Source organism: Ambystoma mexicanum, chromosome 1p (genome assembly GCF_040938575.1).
Source record: "Ambystoma mexicanum isolate Mex_15411 chromosome 1p, UKY_AmexF1_1, whole genome shotgun sequence".
NCBI classification, from domain to species: Eukaryota; Metazoa; Chordata; class Amphibia; order Caudata; family Ambystomatidae; genus Ambystoma; species Ambystoma mexicanum.
Window position 1 is genome coordinate 229,698,020 of NC_090921.1, and position 18,693 is coordinate 229,716,712.

At 47.1% G+C, this 18,693-nt stretch overlaps 1 protein-coding gene across 1 annotated transcript in view; it reads right to left on the reverse strand.

Moving 5' to 3' along the window:
• Positions 1-18,693, reverse strand: part of LOC138568344 (uncharacterized) — a 167,701-nt gene that overhangs the window by 68,561 nt on the left and 80,447 nt on the right. Inside the window, exons 3-4 of the mRNA XM_069646437.1 lie at positions 5,095-5,233; positions 3,605-3,756 (exon numbers count right to left, since the gene is read on the reverse strand). Coding sequence (XP_069502538.1) covers positions 3,605-3,756; positions 5,095-5,233 — 291 coding nt within the window. The remainder of the gene's footprint in view (positions 1-3,604; positions 3,757-5,094; positions 5,234-18,693) is intronic.

Here is an 18,693-nt window from a genome sequence, read left to right on the forward strand (position 1 = left end):
GGTGTTATCCCGCCAGTAAATCCGTTGGGATACCCCCAAATGGAATTACTGTTACTGGCACTCGGTCTACCCGAATTACCAGCAAATTCCAAGTGCCAGTAAGGGTAATTAATTCTATTTCCACTCCATGGGGGAATTGCCGGTATTACTGATACCGGTAATACCAGCTGTTTTTTGCCGGTGCGGTGCCTGGCTTATTTTAGATCTTGGCTGGAGGTATGTCAGGCCCCCCAGTATCAAACTTGTACTCTGCCGGTGTGGTAACATGCAAGTAAACAGAATTACTGGCATGTTTTTAATGCTCCGGCAGAGTTGCAATGAGGCCATGTCTTTTCATAAAATTTAATGACATTGTGGTAATTTAATTCGATGAAATTACATTGTGGCTTTTTTAACCCACCGACAACCGACCCTACGCTTCCCTCCTTCCCTTATAGCCCCTTCCCCTAAACATTCCCCTAAACATGCCTATTACAGTCCCACAACGAAATTTCATGAAAGTAAATGACTACGTTGTAATTTAATTCAATCAAAAGACAGCACACGCCATAAGTACAGTAAGGGAAGAGGCGGTAAACAGAATTCTCATGAAAGGCGTGCTCCACCTGTGTGAGAGGACCAGAAAAGCAATAAGAAAGGACCTAGGCGACGAGCCTGCGGTGAGGGTTACACACCCCAACAACCTATGGCTAAATAATAGTCAGTCAAAGTCCATTACACACGAATAATATAATAACATTCACCACACAATTCACATGGAAAGTTCACACAAGAAGTGGCCAATTTAATTAACAAATAGTGACAGATGCCAATGCATGTCGGACCGATCGGGTCCTTCATTAGGGGCTAATGGGCCTCATTCTGAGTCCGGGTGTAACCCTGCTTGTACTACCAGTGGGTTGCCGCCGGACTCTTCATAATTTACTGGCGCCTGACATCCCGGCGTCACCGGCTCATTCCGAGTACGGCCGCCGGGAAGTCAGGCGCCAGTCTATTTGTTAATCCCCATTCCCATTGAGTCCTATGGCAATCTATGGGAGTGGGGACACAGGAGCACCGGCACCATTGCTAACAGTGCCGGGGCTCCCGTCAAAAGCCTGCCTACCATGACCGCTGCAGCCGGCAGAGTCAGACCTGTCGGGCAGAGCAATGTAGAGGAGCAGCTGCATGCCTCTGCAGGAAACCCCGGCCCCTACCTCCTATATGTTGGAAGTCTGAGACTGTGGGCCTCATTACGACCCTGGCGGTACGGAGTGAACGGCGCCGTAAAAGGTTCCGGCGCCGTTCACTCCGTACCGCTGCATTAAAAGTTCCCCTTGTTGTGAAAGCCAGGCGTGCTTACCGGGTCCCGCGAGGGGAAGAGGGAGCAAACAGGCCATCTCGTAATGGCCCGTTGTTTGCTCCCTCTCCCATTCCCATTCAGCCCTATAGGGGCTGAATGGGAATGGGGAAGAACCGTGTCCGGGTCCTTGGAGGGAGGAATTACCGGGCCTTCCGAACTCGGAATGGCCCAGTAACTCCTCATTCCGAGGACCCGGACCCCGACGCGATTTCGGCCAATAGCGGCATGGTTACCACCAAACTCGTAATGAGGGCCTGTGCCATGTTTGACATCAGCAGTTGTGCCAATACCGCAGCAAATCTTTGAAAAAAGGTATCCACTGAGGAAACCCTATCGAATGTATCCCTGAAGAAACGACTATCTGAGGGAGAAACTACCTGAAGGCATATGACAAGGAGCAAAAGAGAGAAGCTTGTGATGTCACAAGAGACAAGCGGGATGCCCTGAGAATACTGGCTGAAGAGAATGGCTAGACCTTACAGAACCTGATGACGAAGTTAAGAAACGAGTAAACTTTCATGTGCGAGAAGAAGATTGCACGTGTGCGAAGTGCTACAGAGAATAAATTGTTCAATAATTGTACAGACGGTGAAACGCAAGTAGACTTAGTCATCATAGAAGCTGGCTAAATGTAGTGAATAGACTGCACGCGAAGCCGCCATTTTATAGAAGCTGGACATCAGTGTAATGAATTTTAGTAAGCCAGAACCCATGGAGAGGAAAGACTGAGAATTGTGTTGCAGCAAGAATAAGCTGAAATCTTGGAAATGCCTGGTGAGGCTGTCTGGCCTGGCATCAAAACAGAATCAGCCAAGGTCGGTTATCTATTCTTGAAAGCAATACACGTTAGAAGGATGAATCATCCCTTATTAAGGGGCAAAGAAAGAACACCAAGAGTGCCAAGTTTTATTCATTTAAGACATTTAAATGCTGCAGAATAGACAAAATCGTAGTCTCCCGTCACGTGAGCCAAGGATGGAAATAGAGTTGAGCTTGGAGTCCTAGAACAACAATAGTGAGAGCCTGTACTCCCATATATTCTCACAGACAACGATACTTTGCAAGGCCAAGTTCAAAGGCGATCTTCATGGCACAAGACATGGGCGATGAGATGTCGGACTAATAAGGGTGAGGAGGTAAAGTGAAGTCCATCTCCTGGCAGCTAGGTCTGAGTTTACGTGCTGCTAAGTGAACCGAATGTTCCAGACATGGCTCGAGCGTGCCAACCAATTGTAGAGGGACGTATAATGAAGGGCCTTATAGTTTGAGAACCAATCATAAACTGTGTACTTAACAGTGTTGAAGATGACATTTTTTAGAGGTAGGCATAAGTGGTCCACCTGACAGTAAGGCAGCCAATCATAACCCTCGTCCTTATGGAATGTATACTTAGATGTTCCCCTTGATCCAATTATAATCGCTTAGAGGTTTTTCTTATTTGCTACGTAGGATGACATCACCACTGACACATTTTTAGTATAAAGTCAATGTTTCATGAGAAAATTTACGAGAGCTGAGTGAATGTCCTTTATGCCCATTGTAACCTCCCTGTTTGAGATAATCCTTGATAAAACAGCAACCTTTGCCATCTTCCTGAGTTGGTTCGATTATTCTGTGAACCCATCCATTGCATGCACGTTACTAAATAACCATAAGTCCAGCGGCACCGGCAGGCAGACTTGTAGTTTGCCGGTCTGGAAACACCCATGTTTCTGGGCAGGCAAACTTATAATGAGGCCCAATGATATCAGGTAATAATGTCCCCATACATAATGTCCCCATACAAAATGTTGCCGGGAAAAGCCGTTGGCGACATCATACATGGTAACATTATGTATGGGGATGGGTTGTGGGGTGTCCCCTGCATGTTCAATGTAATAATGTCTCCGCAAAAAACACTGACTTTTTTTGTCAGGAGACATTTTTGCAGAGACATTATTACATGGTACCGGCCCAATGTGTCAAAACACGTAATAAATCTGATGCTCACGTACAACAACCGAATTTAAAGGAGACCTGTTACCTGCTGCAATTCCAATGTCATTCAAAAGCCGGAACAAGCGAATGGTTAAACCGAAGGCACATCAAACCTACAGTCTATAACCTTGAGTTTGCGCAGAAAACACAGAGAGTGCAGGATACAAAACGTTCTGTCTCTGTTGCCCGATGACCAATTGTCGAAATGTACTAATACATTATTGCGCTGCGCCCACTCACATGCATATATGGAGCAGAAAAGCACATGTTCACAGCAGCGCTTACCCATTGCACACCAGGATAGCATCAAACCTCTGCGTTATCCTTGCACCTTGATCGCCCAGGCAGCGCACAGTAACATCCCACGCAGTGGCACCATCTCCTGCTCCTGCGGGGGGTCTAGGCACAGGTTTCACGTGCTCTACCAGCTGGCGGAACTAGAAGAAAGATAGGCTAGTCAAGGACTGTTCAACGAAAAACAAGAGGCAATAGGTCTTTTCGGTTAAATGCCACACATCGCAGTGTCACCTAGCAGTCATCACTGGAAGTTCACCACCACTTCAGAGCCACTGAGCAATGCGTGAGGCAAAGCAGATAAAATGTGACACTCATGCCACAGCACACACATGTACTTATCCCTCCTTAGCACATACTCTGTGATTACAGGGAATGCTTTGTCAGCAAAAGAAATGACAGCGAAAACATATCGATTTTTTTTGGGGGGGGGCGTCTCCCCAAAACCTGTTTCTCTATGTGCTTAAACCAATTCCAACCCCATTCCCACCCATTTTACCCCATGACCCCAGGTCCCACATCTATTTTGAAAGACTTTTAATGTTTTGTTCTCTGTTTTTGTTTCTCTGTTATAGCATTCTCTGTAATTGTATTCTCTATTATCTCTGGGTGCCATACTTAAAGACCTCACAAACCATGACTGGGCTCGTACAGTGTCACCAGACAGCAATAAGCAAGAGCAGCTCAAGTCAAGGTCCAAGGCAGCTTCCCACAGAGGCAGTATATTTCTCCACCCAAGCAGGTCCACCTCTGCATGGTGTGAAGGTGCTGCAGGAACGCCTAATGCTTGAAGGCCAGAGTGACGTCTCCCTTCCAAATCCTACGGATGGCTCTTTAAGTGCACCCCACTCGCAGAGCATCCAGGGGCCTCCCTAACCAGATCAACCTTTCCCAGCCCAAAGCAGAGGGTGGATGTGCCATGATGCTGGGAGAAACCCACTTAATAGAATAAGGGCCAGAGTAGCAAGCTTACAAACTGGAAAATGATTCAAAGGATGAACATTTAAAGTTAGGGAGGACTAAAATGACAATCTTGTCAAGCGAAAGAAGATTAGGATAGCCAGAACTAAACATGAAAGATTGGATTCTGGGTTTGGACTCTAACACATCCTGTCCCTAAATCGAGCCACTGCCTCGAGTAAACCACCATCTCTCGCCTAGGAATCACGTGCTACCTTTTACTCACTCCTTCAGTCAATACCGCCCCTAAATCACTCACTCCCTTCAGTGAACTTGCCCCACCCACTCACAGATTTCTTCAGATCACGCCTTTCTTCCATGCCTTGAGTCTAGCTTCCTTAGTTCACTTACACCCTCGGGTCACCCACACCCTAAACTCAGTAATTCCCTCCTGGAGTCCCTCATCTAGGTCATTCATTCACATTTGATAGTACTGACTGTGAACTGCTGGCGCACTATCATTTTGCGTGACAGACAACGCATCTACTTGTGGCATACCATACAGCTCTCCCAACATTCACCTGGATGTGCTCCTTGATCCTGAAGTGGTCTGCATAGTCCTCCAGGTATGCCAGCACCCCACTGTGGTGCATGAAGGATGGCAGCGATGTGGGAAAGGGGTAGTCAGGGAAGGCCATGACTTCTTTGGGGAGGTTTGTCCTGCGGGAGGAAAGTTCTGTTTAAGAAGTATTCAAAAAATTGATATCTTTCACGATACAACCTCTAGAACAGTCAGCGTATACATTTTTTCTCAGGCTTCATCTAATGTATTTAGGAAATCTACCAGGCATGCCAGAATAAAAAATGTCTCACAACAACAAAACAAACGACACATAGCCTCGCCCAACAGAACATGGTGGCTACCAAATGAAAAAACACACATACGTTCAGTGGACAGTGTCAACCGAACTGAATCTGCCAACAGCACATCACAGCTCTCTTGCTCTTTTCTCCCGCTCGGTCCTACTAACTTACTCCCCTCGCCCCTTGCTTTGCAGATCCGCCAGAGCACCAAGAACAGGCAGGTGGCAACAGTGCACGGTATAAGAACCTTCAACATAACATCACCCCAAAGCTACAGTGCTCCCAGAATTATTGCCCGATATTATCCATGCCCAGACCCTGTCATTTCCACCGACCTTCACTCCGCTCTCAGGACCAATCTGCCCGGGTGCAAATTCAATTACAATCGCTAGGGTTGCCATGACATTGTGACACTGCATTCAGTTTGAAAGTCTACACCAGTGAGGTGAAGATAGGAGGTATCCAAGGCAGATGAGAGCTCTGTCCCCTTACTATCGCCAAGGAACAGTGGGAGTGAACTGCTGTGGATCAAGGCCTGCCTCGCTGCTGGCCTGTTGACTGGAGGTGAAGAATCCCCAGCAGGTGCCAGGTGCCAGCCAAGTTCCTGAAGTGTAGAATTGAAGTACTCGCCTCGACCCTGGAGACCCTGGAGACCCTGGATCATGCCTCCCCTGTGAACCAGAACTCAAGAAATAGCTCTGGGCCATGATACCCACATCAAACTGCTTGTGAACTACACCAACTCGGACATCGCCTGCCTGTCCCAATGTTCTTCGTGTCAGGTGCCATTGCGGCTTGTGAACAGCACTGTGCGTTGGACTCAGTGTTCAGTTCCCCAACACGATGCATTATCACCTCCCCAGAAACTGCCTTGAAATCTGGCTTGATGCTGTGTAGCTCCAAGAAGACATTTAAATGGACTATAGTGACTGTTAAGCACCTTTTCTGTACCTTTTCATAAAGAATTTAAAGTTTGAACATTGGCATGGTTGCCAGTCTATACCTGAACACCCCTGTTCTTCTACCCAGAGTTTACCGTTTCCGAAAAATCTGAATTCTCAGTGCTTTCATTTACAGGGGTGGGTTTTTCCGGGTCTTTTGTGGTCATTTGTAGAAGACCTTGATTGGACATTCTTTTGTTTTGGGAACTTTAAGCTGTTTGGGGGGCTACTGCTATCACCTCACACCTCCCCTGAAGAGTATAGGCTGCCATAGGCGGAAGTTATTACGAAAGGTGTACACAATGACGTCTTTATGGGAGGCCAAAAGGGACTCTTGCCCCGGGCCCACAACATGGAGGGGTCCCCACAAGGGTGTCTAATCTAAAGATGTTAGTGACCATTGTTTACAAAACTTAAATAGCACACATCAAGATATTGTATGGTGTGTTGCTGTGGCTCTGAACCTATTGCCTGTCTTTTGCAACAAATACTTTCTGCTTTGATCAATTCATCCTGTAATGCTTTCTGTGTTCACTGTCCCACACATAGTTTGTGTGTTCACTACAACTCCTGTAGCAATCTCACCTTTCTATGGGGATAATATTGATCATGTGCAATAGCCAAAGTTGAAATGCATACTGATAAATGTGAGTGCTGCGTCGGTTCAGAAGATAGCTCAGTGTGTTAAGCACTAATTGCAGAGATTTGTGTTCATATGCAAGATTATAATACTGAATTCCAGCAATGTCAACTCAGCCTTTCCTATGTTTGAAGTTAATAAGTCTGCAGGTATGTGTACTTTGTTTTGTAGTGCAACAGGTGCTATTTTCAGCAGTGTACCTGTAACTGTGGTTGCTAAAATAAAAAATAAAAAAAGAATATAGCATCAGTATGGTGAAGGTCTAGAAATTGGTTTCTGCAGATGGAGGCTTCTAAAACCTAGGCAGGTACCTCAAATAAAGACCATGGGCCTCATTACAAGTCCGGCAGCAACCCTGCCGGTAAAACCGGCAGGTTGCCACCGGACTTGCAAACATTTCTGGTGCCTTACTTCACTGAAACACCGGGGCATTACAGCCCTGGCGGTCCGTGAAGTCAGGCACCGGAAAATGTAAATCCCCATTCCCATTTGAGCGTGCAACAGTGCTGGTGCTTCCATGAAAGTCTGCGGGCGGGTGCCGTTCCGCCCGCCAGGTCTGATCCTGGCGGGCGGGACAGCACCCGCCTGCAGACTCGTAGTGTGCCGGTCCGGTAACAACAGTGCCAGTAAGCCTACCGGCACCGTTGTTACCGGACCGACACACTTATAATGAGGCCCAATGAAGTGTTAGTCAGAGAAGTGATTAGGTGTGCAAATTCAAGACTGTGGAACCAAAGCATTCATGCTTCTATCCTGGCTTCTCCAGCAGACGATACAGTGATCCTGAACGAATCAACTTATTTCACTGACATTACTGTACTGTCTTCCTTGAAAAGGTTGCCTTTTCGCATGTTGTGGGTGGGTATTGTTTAGCCCATTCATTACCTGATTTTACTTTTTATGTAGGTCCTTTCAGCTGAAAAAGTCCTAGACAGAAGAGAGCGGATCAGATATTGCAAGCTTCTGGCAAGCATATTTTAAGGTCTGCTCATTTGGCACAAAAAAACTGTTTGCTTTTTTGTACAACTGAAAGGTTTTTGTGTATGTTTATAAATAACAATTTCACAAGCCTGTGGTTTGGGCCAATTTAAAGCATTAAAATACAAAAGAGAAACCCAGATGTAATCTTTTAGGATCACATCAAATAGTATATTGGCACCTATATACTTCCCTTGATGATCCACAGAATGAAGCTCGAATAATTCCCATTTTGTATAATGAGCTTCCATAACATTTTGCTTTTAAAATGGTCATCTTAGATTGTGTGGTTGGTCTACTTTCTAAGTCAGATCTCTAAAATGGGATTATTTTAGTTCATGGTTCGTACTAGAAAAGCAATTGGTAAAGTGCAGAAATTGCAGAGTGGGTGCAAATCCCAGCTTCACCTTTTAGCCACTGTGTAATCCTGGGCATCTCATTTAATCTTGCACTGCCTAATTTGTCACAATTGTCAGTCCCTAAACCATTCACAATTGTCACCCTTCCGAGTGCTTTTGTTCTCAGGGTATGAGCTTCACAACAGCTTCACACATGGTTTAACTGGCTATAGTGTTGCTTCCTCTGTACTAATAGTGAGCATTAATATATTGCACACCACAGCCAGTTGTTTCTTTGCTCTGTAATGGCAACCATACTTGAAAACCATGTCCCTCTTCTAATGTCAATGTGTCTGGATGTGTGTATCTTCCTCGTATCTTCTAATCTTCATCTACTATCTATTCTATGGTAGGTGTATCTTTCTCCTTGCTTCTAATTGATCTTCTGTATCCATGCTTGAGCATTTTTGCATTCAGTGAGGGAGCTAATCTGAGTCTGTCTATTCTGGATTATGTGTGCCTTTACATATGATCTGTGTCCTGAATCATGTATACTATGACTGGTGGACCTTCCTTGTTACTGCTAATGATGAAAAATGGCCTGTACCTATGCTAGAATGCAAGTAGCCTTGTCGTGGACTGCTAATGTTGGCCTTGAAATACTACTTCTTTATCATTCTTATTACAGCAAGAATGAAGAGAGAAAGTGGACTGAAAGGGAATACCGTTGGCTATTTTAATAGCTGCGAGGTAACATGCCAAGCTATGTGTTGTGATCGCGATGACGGGGGCACGACCAGATATTCTGGATACCTTCATTCATTTGGCTTGATGGAGGGGGGCCCCCAAAGGTGTCCGTGCCCCGGGCTACCAAAGTGCTTAACATAGCCCTGGGTGTACAGGAAGAAAGCAAAGTGTGCAATCCGAGTGTGGCAATCTGGGTATAAAAACGAAATCCAGCTGATTTCCGAAGCATGCATGACGGTGCTGGACAAAATAAATGAAACCCGGAATAAGGCTGCTGATCATGCATGGAGCTTGACAATCTGGCAGACATTCTGAAGCGGAAGCTCTTCAATGGCACATGCACTTGGACAGGCAATGACACAGCCAATCAGTGGCTGTAGGAATGCCAAGGGCACGAAACCAGCTTGTTCTGACCAGGTTCTACAAAAACACTCTGTATTTACAAAGCCAGACCTACTGGCTCTGCCACTGCTTGTTTAACTTGTCTTTAGTGCTGCTTCCCGATTGAGGTGCTACTATTATCTCTTCACATTTACTGAAACTGTTTATGCAGGACTAGGTGTCAAAACGCACACAAAGTCTACAACTCGTCCACAGACGCGGGTGAAATTGACACCATTTTAAGTCATACACATTTGGTGTAAAAAGAAAATGGAGACTTGAATGCAAGGGGTTTCATGGAGGCTTATTGCATCGTCTGTATCCGAGAATCGCTCTATCTTGGAAAGGGTCTTCTTTGCTCGCATTCACCTGGATCCTTTAGGTCATTCTGTGGCGTTCAAAGGAGGACCTCCCCGGTCAAGTAATGGGGACAGGCCACTGATGACTTGCCACCATCAAATCACTGGGCCTGTTCTTAAGCAGAAGTTAGACGGTGGGAGATCACATTGGCTTCTGTGAGAAGCTGAAGACAGTCCCTTTCAGCAAGCCATTAACCACTTATACAAGGACCCCTTCACTCATACTACGATCTCTGCAAACCTTTAGCCAGTGCACATCGGGGTGCTGTTCAACAAAATAACCAATTGCTAAAAACAAAACGTGTGCAAAGAAAACAACCACATACTTTAAAACATTCTATTTACAGCATATGTGTTATGTTGGAAGGAGAGGCTGGAGTCACCAGGTAAGTTCCACACACATCTTCTTTATTACCTGCACAGTTCACAGGTAGTGAAAGCGAACCCCATTTTACAGGGGCGCCTCTTAAATACAGGGGACCCATAATCACCATAAACCAGAGTAAATGCACCCCTCTAGGGAATCAAAAGTCATGAGGCTGTCTTGCAGATGATGACAAGACTTTAATCTTTACAGATCATGAGGATTTGGGAAATGGCAGAGGACTCTGCCATTTGAGGCCAGCATTCTGTCGTTGTTGCTGGCTCCCTCCAAGGTCCTCTGGATACTTTGCTGTACCTGGGGCTTAAATACCCTTCACTTGGTCACTGGATACCAGCAGAGCTTCTCCAAACTTGTTCTTCTTGCCATACAAGGGATGTTGCGGAGGCTCCAGTGTTGCATGGTCATGTTCCATTTGGGACAATCTACATAACAGTATGCTGAATATGCAAGAACATTTTGTCGCTCTTGTTTAGCAGCATTTACTATGTTATAAACAGTCATATAAACACATTTTCCGCCATTCTCTCAGCACTTAACTCAATAAACTTATATTTGATCTGGTCCAGCAATTCCTACAAAAAACCTGTCATCCCATAGTATTCTGTGGTGCCTTGTATCTTTTTTTAGTCCCCATTTGCCTGTGATTGACAGGACCAGTTGATCATCCACTTCATTCTCTCTTCCACTCTTACACTCAGTGATGTAACACCGCATACGAGCTCTGCGATCTATTCTTAGCGCAAGCACATTCCTCTTTGGCAGAGAGCCTGCTTTTTACCGTGTGTTTTGAACAAAGCTATTTTACAATGTACAACAGTTTTACAAATGAATTCAACTAATACATGGGATTTAAAATATAAGCTGCAAATAACTATCTTTATTTAGTGCTCGGAATTGACATATACAATACGGCAGAAGAAAAACATGCACGCAACACAGTTAAAGCAGTAGAAGGAATTAAGAACAGCATGGGATTCTGGTCCAGGTTACCCCTGGCTATGGTGGGAGGGCTGCTCTGCTAAAAATGGTAGTTTTGCCCAGACTGTTGGATTTCTTTGTTAACATCCCGCATGGGATCCCGAGGCGCTTTTTCGCTAGCCTCAATAGCCTGTGTAGGGGCTTCATCTGGGGCAGCTCCAGGAACAGGGTGGCCCTCTGGAAACTACAGAACTCGTGTGATAGGGAAGGTATCAACCTGCCAAATTTTGACCTATACTATCTGGCAGGGCAACTGCAGTATGTAGCGAGATGGCTGTCTGACGAGGAGACGGCGGAATCCAGGCTGTTGTGCAGGGAACCGCCCCCCTTCTTCCTCAAAGAAGTGGTGTGGCTGTCCAAGTCGAGGGTCCGGTGGATGGCGGGGCTGCTGGTACTGGGATGGGAGATATGGCACAGAGCGTGGCAGATTGCGGGACACCCCGTTCCGCACTCTATGCAGGTGCCGCTTGTAACATTACGTGGAGAGGATCCCCAGCTGATACAAGGGGTCCGCAAGTACTGGGAACCAGTGGGCTTGGCCACCCTGGGAGACATATGGCTGGAAGGGGAGGCATTAGAGTTCCCGAACCTGATCGTAGACACTGGGGTGCATAAAGGGCAGTACATAACTTACACCGGAATTGTCAAGAGAGTACGAGCGAAGTGGCCAACAGAGGTGCTCACGGGACAACCGGATGCCACCATGGAGGCTATATATGATATTTCAGAGGGTGGGCATGAGATTTCCCGCATATACGAGCTGTTGGGGTCCAGGGTGGGGAAGGACTTGACCCAACTGAGACAACTTTGGGAGGATGAGGTGGGAGAGCCCATGTCGGAAGGGCTCTGGAAAAGAGCCCAAAGATATCATGAAAAAGTGTCCCGGAACGCAAGGCTCCAGCAGATCCAACTATATGTCACACATAGAGCATATCTCACCCCCAGTAAGATCGCTAGGTTTGGTGGCCATATGACTCAGAAATGCCCTTGGCGTGGGGTGGAGGAGGCTGGGCTCCTCCACATGTTTTGGGCCTGCCCTGAGGTGGGGCGGTTCTGGCAAGGAGTTAAGATACGCTTAGCAGGAACCGGTATTACACTGGAGGTGGAGTCGGCCTGGGCATGCATGCTGGGGGGATTCTCTAGGCCACGTAACTTAAGGCACATAAGCAAAATGAAAGATCTAGCCTATATCCTGGCCAAACGAAGGATAGCAATGTGCTGGAAGGCAGCCCAGAGGCCGAGGATAGAGTTGTGGTGGGCTGACCTCTTAAAATGGGCAGAGGCAGAAACGGCTGTTTGGTGGGATGCGGTTTGTAGGGGAGGGGAGGAGGAGGTAGGACCCCTAATTGAATGGAGGCAGCTGGTGGCTACCATGAGAGGCCCCCACCAATCTGATCGGAGCGTCGATGAAACGGATAAAGAGAAGACAATAAACCCACCTGATGAATCACAGGATGATGCCATGGACATATTGGCTCAAGTTAGGGGGGAGGGAGGGAATGGGACTGGACAGTGCTAATGGTAACACTTTGATGCTGAATGGGATGGTGGAAGTCCCAAGTATTGTAATGTTTAATGTTTGGTGCTGTATAAAATAAAAATTGTTTTAAAAAAATAAATAAATAAATAACTATATTTAGTGACTGGCCACGCATAAAAGGAGCTTTCCCATCGCTATAGTGCTTAGAAGTCTTGACTAATTGTAAAGCGCTTGAGGGGTGCAGGGAGGGCTAGCCAAAGCCGCTCGCTCCTCCCCAACATTCCCCCCTTCTGTTACTTCAACAGTAACAAACTCACTCCCGACCCACATATCTACAACCCCAGAAATATTAGTTTAATTTTCACTCTCTATTGTATGGCAAGGTGTTTTAGATCCCCGAATTGAAACCATCATCTTTGCACTATTAGGGACTATAGGCACACATCATCGGAGACCCCATTGGCATGTGCAGATGAGAACCAAGAACATGATCACAGGAACCAGTATTTTTACTGCTTCCCCCAGCCGTGACAGGGTCCAATCAAAGGCAATCGATAGCCAATCTGTGTTCTGAACTCCACCTTCTTCCTTCATTTGAACACCTAGATTGTGCACCGCCTTGATGACGTGAGATAGTGACCCATTCTCAGCATCCTCCGGGCGTAGAAAGGTTCAGCAGCTGCTTTTACCCCAGGAGCCAAAAAAGAAAGTCTCTGCTGAGCTAAAAATCCAATGCTTGTCGGGTATTCCGCTGAGCAGTGCGGAACAGTCTTTTGACAGTTTGAGCTTTTCTTTCTTCCCAGCCATTGAAATCGTCCTTTTTCTGGCAGCATACCAAATTCTTTTTCTTTTTTGTTGTGACCTGCAAGCTTTTTTCTGTTTTTTTTTTTTAGGTGCTACAGTGGCTGTTGGCACCTCGACAGGCATTTCTTCTCCCTTCACATGTCCTTCCAGGATTACTAGTAGCACTGAGTGCATGGTGGCCAGTGAAAACCTGCCCCTCCAAGATGGTAGGAGTTGCAAGTAGGCTTGTCGGCCGCAAACCCAGTAGTAATCCATCACTGCTAGCCAGGGGCATCCTTATCACCTGGAAAAGTGTTGCATTCCGGACACATACCCTGATACTTTCATGGCCATTGGCTCCGAGGCAGGGTGACACCTTTATTGATATCTTTTTTTTGGGGTGGAGGGTATTTTGGAGGAATAGGATTTTCACGGATTTCCTGAAATTATAAGGGACTGTAAATACTTCCACCACTCATTTTGTTGACACTGTAAGGATGAAAGCCGGGTCTGTAGCTCAGTGGACTATTGCATCTACACTACAGGGACCTGTGTTTGACCTCATGGTCACAGGTTCAAATCCCACCAGGTCCACTCAGCTCTTCATCCTTTGGATAAGAAGAGTACCATTAAGTTGGGTAACAATAAACATCTGTTATTAGGGGCATCCTTCAGGGGTGAACGTGCGCTTCACATACACGCCTGTTGTGTTAGGTCATGAAAGTCAAAGAGGACAGAATGTGAACATATTCATGAAGGATCTGCACAGATCTACCTACATGTGTGCCGGACGCCATGGGATGGACCCAATTTATTCACAGAAGTGAATATTTTCTCTGTCCCCATGTAATGTAAAGTGCTCTTTAATTAATATCCCATGCATGGCCTTGTTGCACATGGACCTGGAAGAAGAGATGAGGGCACAGAGCTTTTGTGGGATACAGATGAAAAACCTGAGGTTTTAGTAGTCGCAGACCAGACGTATCATGCCGGTCTGCGACGAGAACGCTTGGGTATGTGTTTTGATCCAGAGGGGAGAGTCCAAGATCAAGTGACAGAACGGGCCACGAGACCAGGTTAGTCGCTGCTGTGGGGCGGGTGGAGGATAGGGCTGAAGGGCTGAGGCCCTGCTTGGTCAAGGTTCGTGTAGTACAACAAGGCAAAGTTCTGCTGTGTGAGACGGGGACAGTTTGTAGAGTGTAAGAGATGTAGAGTTGAGTCAGTTGGGATCCGAGATTAGTGAAGACTCTTGTCATTGGGGTCGAATACTAGACTGGACAGCGGAGTTCCATTCTGCTGTTGGCCTGGGGTGGGGGGCGACAGTTGTGTCCCGTTTGTGTCCAACAGGATGTAGAGCTCTTCTTGTTCCATGTTCGGTGTTAGGACAAGAGTAAGGGACTGACCCGATTTCTCGAGATTCTTTATTGAGGCTTTGAGCGTAGGTGTTTGGTAGCACGAAAGTGTCCGGTCTCTTTCTTCCTGATTTGCAAGGCTGGGGAGGGTCAACATTTGCTCCAGAAGTGATGAAGACTTAACCTGCCTCCACTCCCATGGTTCTACCACCCCGTTCTCTCTCTGTATTATCCCCTCTTTCTGTATGGCTGTTGCTTGTCAGCTGTATTTTGCACTACATACATCCAGGAGGTCTCCTGCCGCACAGCTGTAATCTGCAGGCAAAATACCTGCAGAGTCTAAACATTGAAATCATGTGGGGACTCACCACCCACTGTTCTCATCCAACTGCTTCGCCCTCACTCATGTTTATGAATAAAACGCTGTAACGGAACTCTCAAAACATGTCTGGGCAGTATAAGCACAGGATATGATATGATAGGTTATTTATAACGCACTTAATACCCAAAGGTTTCTTAGCCCGGACCGAGGGATCGAACCTGTGTTGCTCCATGTCGTCTTGCTTCCAAGGCGAGCACGTTGCTGCTGAGCTATCCTCCAGAGACATGTAATTTTGCAAAACTGTAAATACAGCTCCACAAGAAATAGAGGCGCTTGATTATTCCATATCTGGTATGGTACAATTTGAGACCCAGACCAAAGAGTTGTATTAATTTCAAGAGTAAGACACGCCCTAGAAGACCATGGGTCATAAAGTCACAATTGTGCAGCTATTTTGTGACACAAGCGTGATTTCGTTTTTATGTATAACACTTGCATTTCCGCCGAACAGTCCAACACATTTGTTGTGTGCATAGTAACAGCTATGAAAGACAGGTTGCCAGAAAGGCAGGTTGAGCCTGGGACATTGGTCCATTGAGTGCTGGGGCTTGACTCTATGGATACACCCAGTCTACGCCACTGGCGCCATATGTTGCATGCAATGCATGGTAGACAAAGATAAATCTAATACCATGAGAGTAGTAAATACTCATATCAGGGGCCCAACCAGCCACCAGACGTAGGATTCCTTCCCATGAGGCACGCCATAGAATCATGGGGGCCGCTTGCTACAGTGGCCATGCAAAAAGTGGAACAAACACACATGAGAGAAGAAACCCACAGGATTACATATGTCAGCAGGGAGCACTGCCGAGAAGTTATAGCCCAACCGTGAGGTGCACAGTTCAACTGTAGTACATAAAGCTTACGGCGCGCGACAGAGGTGCATTGTGGAGCCAAGAGAAAGGAGTAGGCCCATTATGGCCTCAGATGCCTATGGACACGTAGCCGCTGAGGCAAATCATGGAACCAGAGAGATAGAGATAGGCATATAAATGACATATCATAGAGATAGAGAGAGGCCCCAGCAGAGTCGTCAGTATCTGGACCCGATATGCAGGCTGGGCAAGCGAGAAGCTTTTACAGTCCAGCTCAAATTTGGCAGTGTGTCAAGCGGCTATGGATGGGAACGCGAAGAACCCTGAGGCAGCATAGGCAGTATAGGGTCTGGGGAGCTTGAGAGGACAACGACAGCTGACAAGGGAAATGGGTGTTATATCTCTTATTAGTGAGCTGGACACTATTTCCATTTTAAGGGTTAGCGGTACAGGATTAGGCGAAAGTGAAACAAGCACTATGCTCCTGGTTGATTAACAAATAGCGAGCTGGGTGCTATAGCCCTGCTATTGTAAGTTATTGTAAATTGAGCAAAGCAAAGAAGCGGGTGTGCTCCATATCCCTGCGGCTGTGATATTGAGAAACAAGAAGCTGCGCACATCGCGCGATACTGTGCTATGCACAGCAAACCTGAAAGAGACCAATATCCCCAAAAGATAGCAAATCCTGCCCTCTCATAGCTTAATGCATCCTGGAACCTTTTGCAGAGTGTTCCCAGAAGGGAACAGGCGTCTTCTGGGTTCGAAATTGAGATCAGATGAGCAGGTGCTAAAACCAGCTCCTTGGTGTCGGCCATCGGCCTGTAGGAAGGAGCTACCGCAGGGGAACCAGGAGACACCAGAGATGCTCCTTTAACTTTTTGTCCATTTTGTATGAAGCATTGTGTTGATGTTTTACATTAGTACTTGTTATTTTGCTTCCATTCGCATTAGATAGATGTAGTCTCTGATCTCGTATGACAAACGGAGATGCCTCATTTTGTTGATAGAGAAGCATTTTATTTTTCTTTGCCGAAGGACTTCCAAGAGCAGCGTTCGCACTGGCAGCATGATCAGTGATCAGAGGCACCAAGCGACCGATAGATGGCACACCATTTTGACGGTATGCCTCACTTATGTATCGCGCAGAGGATTTCTCAGGGGGTCCTTGTTCCCTTTCGCACACATCTGAGATTCGATCTTCCAACAGTTCGGAATCAGTCATTTCAAATAAAGAGGAATGCTGAGAAGAATCAATTTTTGCTTCGAAAAGAATTTACATTTGCCTTATTTCGGCGCCGTATTTCATGAGTTTCAGAATCTACAAATAAGAGATGCAAGTCACAGTGGGTTTTCCTGCTTTCAACATTTAAACTCGCCACCGCAAGTGAGGACAAAGGTACCTGCTGGGGGGTGCTCCGGGTCACCGGGCAGCCCCATACACTCAGGTCGGGATCACCTGACAGGTCCCACTGTGCGGCGATCACGCCGCTGATAATGCCGTGGGGGTCACCACACGGCGCTCCAGGTCACTGGAGCCCCCACAGAGCTGGGGTCACCCAGCACACGACGGCCCCGGCTCTGTGGGCACCCAGGCCGGGGTTGTCTCCAACTGCCATGTTCACATGGCCCTCAATAGGTGGAGTTCGGCGTTGCCCCGCAGGGGCGCCGGCCTCGTTGGGGGCCCAGTCCCTGGGCCTACACCACGCGGTGTTGTGCCAGGCAGGCACACGGAGTCAGCTTCAGTCTTGACTGACGAGCGGGAAGCAGCTCGTCCCTTTTATTAACGTGGTCACATGGGGAACCATGTGACCACAACACACACTGGAATATACCATGTTCCCCTACAGGGGTGACATGCAACAGTACCGAAGACGCCATTTCAAATGAGGTCACAGAGGACAACAAGCCACTCACTTTCGCCAGTTCAGTAAATGCAATTACCTCTATTTGGAGATCACCAGACAAGGTCATGTTTCCCCTCCGACGTTGTAATAATGATTTATGAGTCAGGGGGCCGGGAGCAGATTCCATCAGAGTCGAGATACCGCACGCCTGCACGTCCTGTTCGCGGACTGAAGCAGACTGGACTCATCTCTGGACTCTGTCGCTTTCTCAATCGTCCTAAACCCGTGGTGCGATGCTCGCCCCGTGCCAAACCTTGTGGCAGCTTGTAACTGCATGAAAATCCTGTGGATTGCATATAGCCACTGGGCCTACCGCAAGGCAATGCACCTGCACCGAAACTAGAGAACCAATCCCCCAAACTGTAATACCAGCATTTCCCTGCACGTGGCAAAAGTATCCTTCCGACATGCTACAGCGCGCACGCGTGAGACATGCCCCCAACACCTATGTATCTGGTTTGTGAGTAAAGTCGTGAAAGCATACCCATCCATTTTAAACGCACTGACACGAAGCATTCCTTCTTATTCCTATAAAATACCGAATGCCTCCTCTCCCAGTGCGGGGTGGTCATCCCCAAAATACATTGTGCGGCGATGTTGACGGTTCACCGTCAGCGTGTCCCGTGAGCCCCCCACCTTCACATGACACAGACACGGAGCCAGGCTGTTGCTTGTGTGGGCTCCCCAGTGGCCAGTGTTGCCAACTCCTCAGTCCAGAAAGTAGCTAGAGGCTGTCCTAAAAGTAGCTAAATGACATCACTGCCTAATTAGCATAATCTCGCAGCATTCTCGTGCCTCTTGCGGCCGGGCGGGGGCATCAGTGACATGACGTGACTTGTTGTGCTGGAGC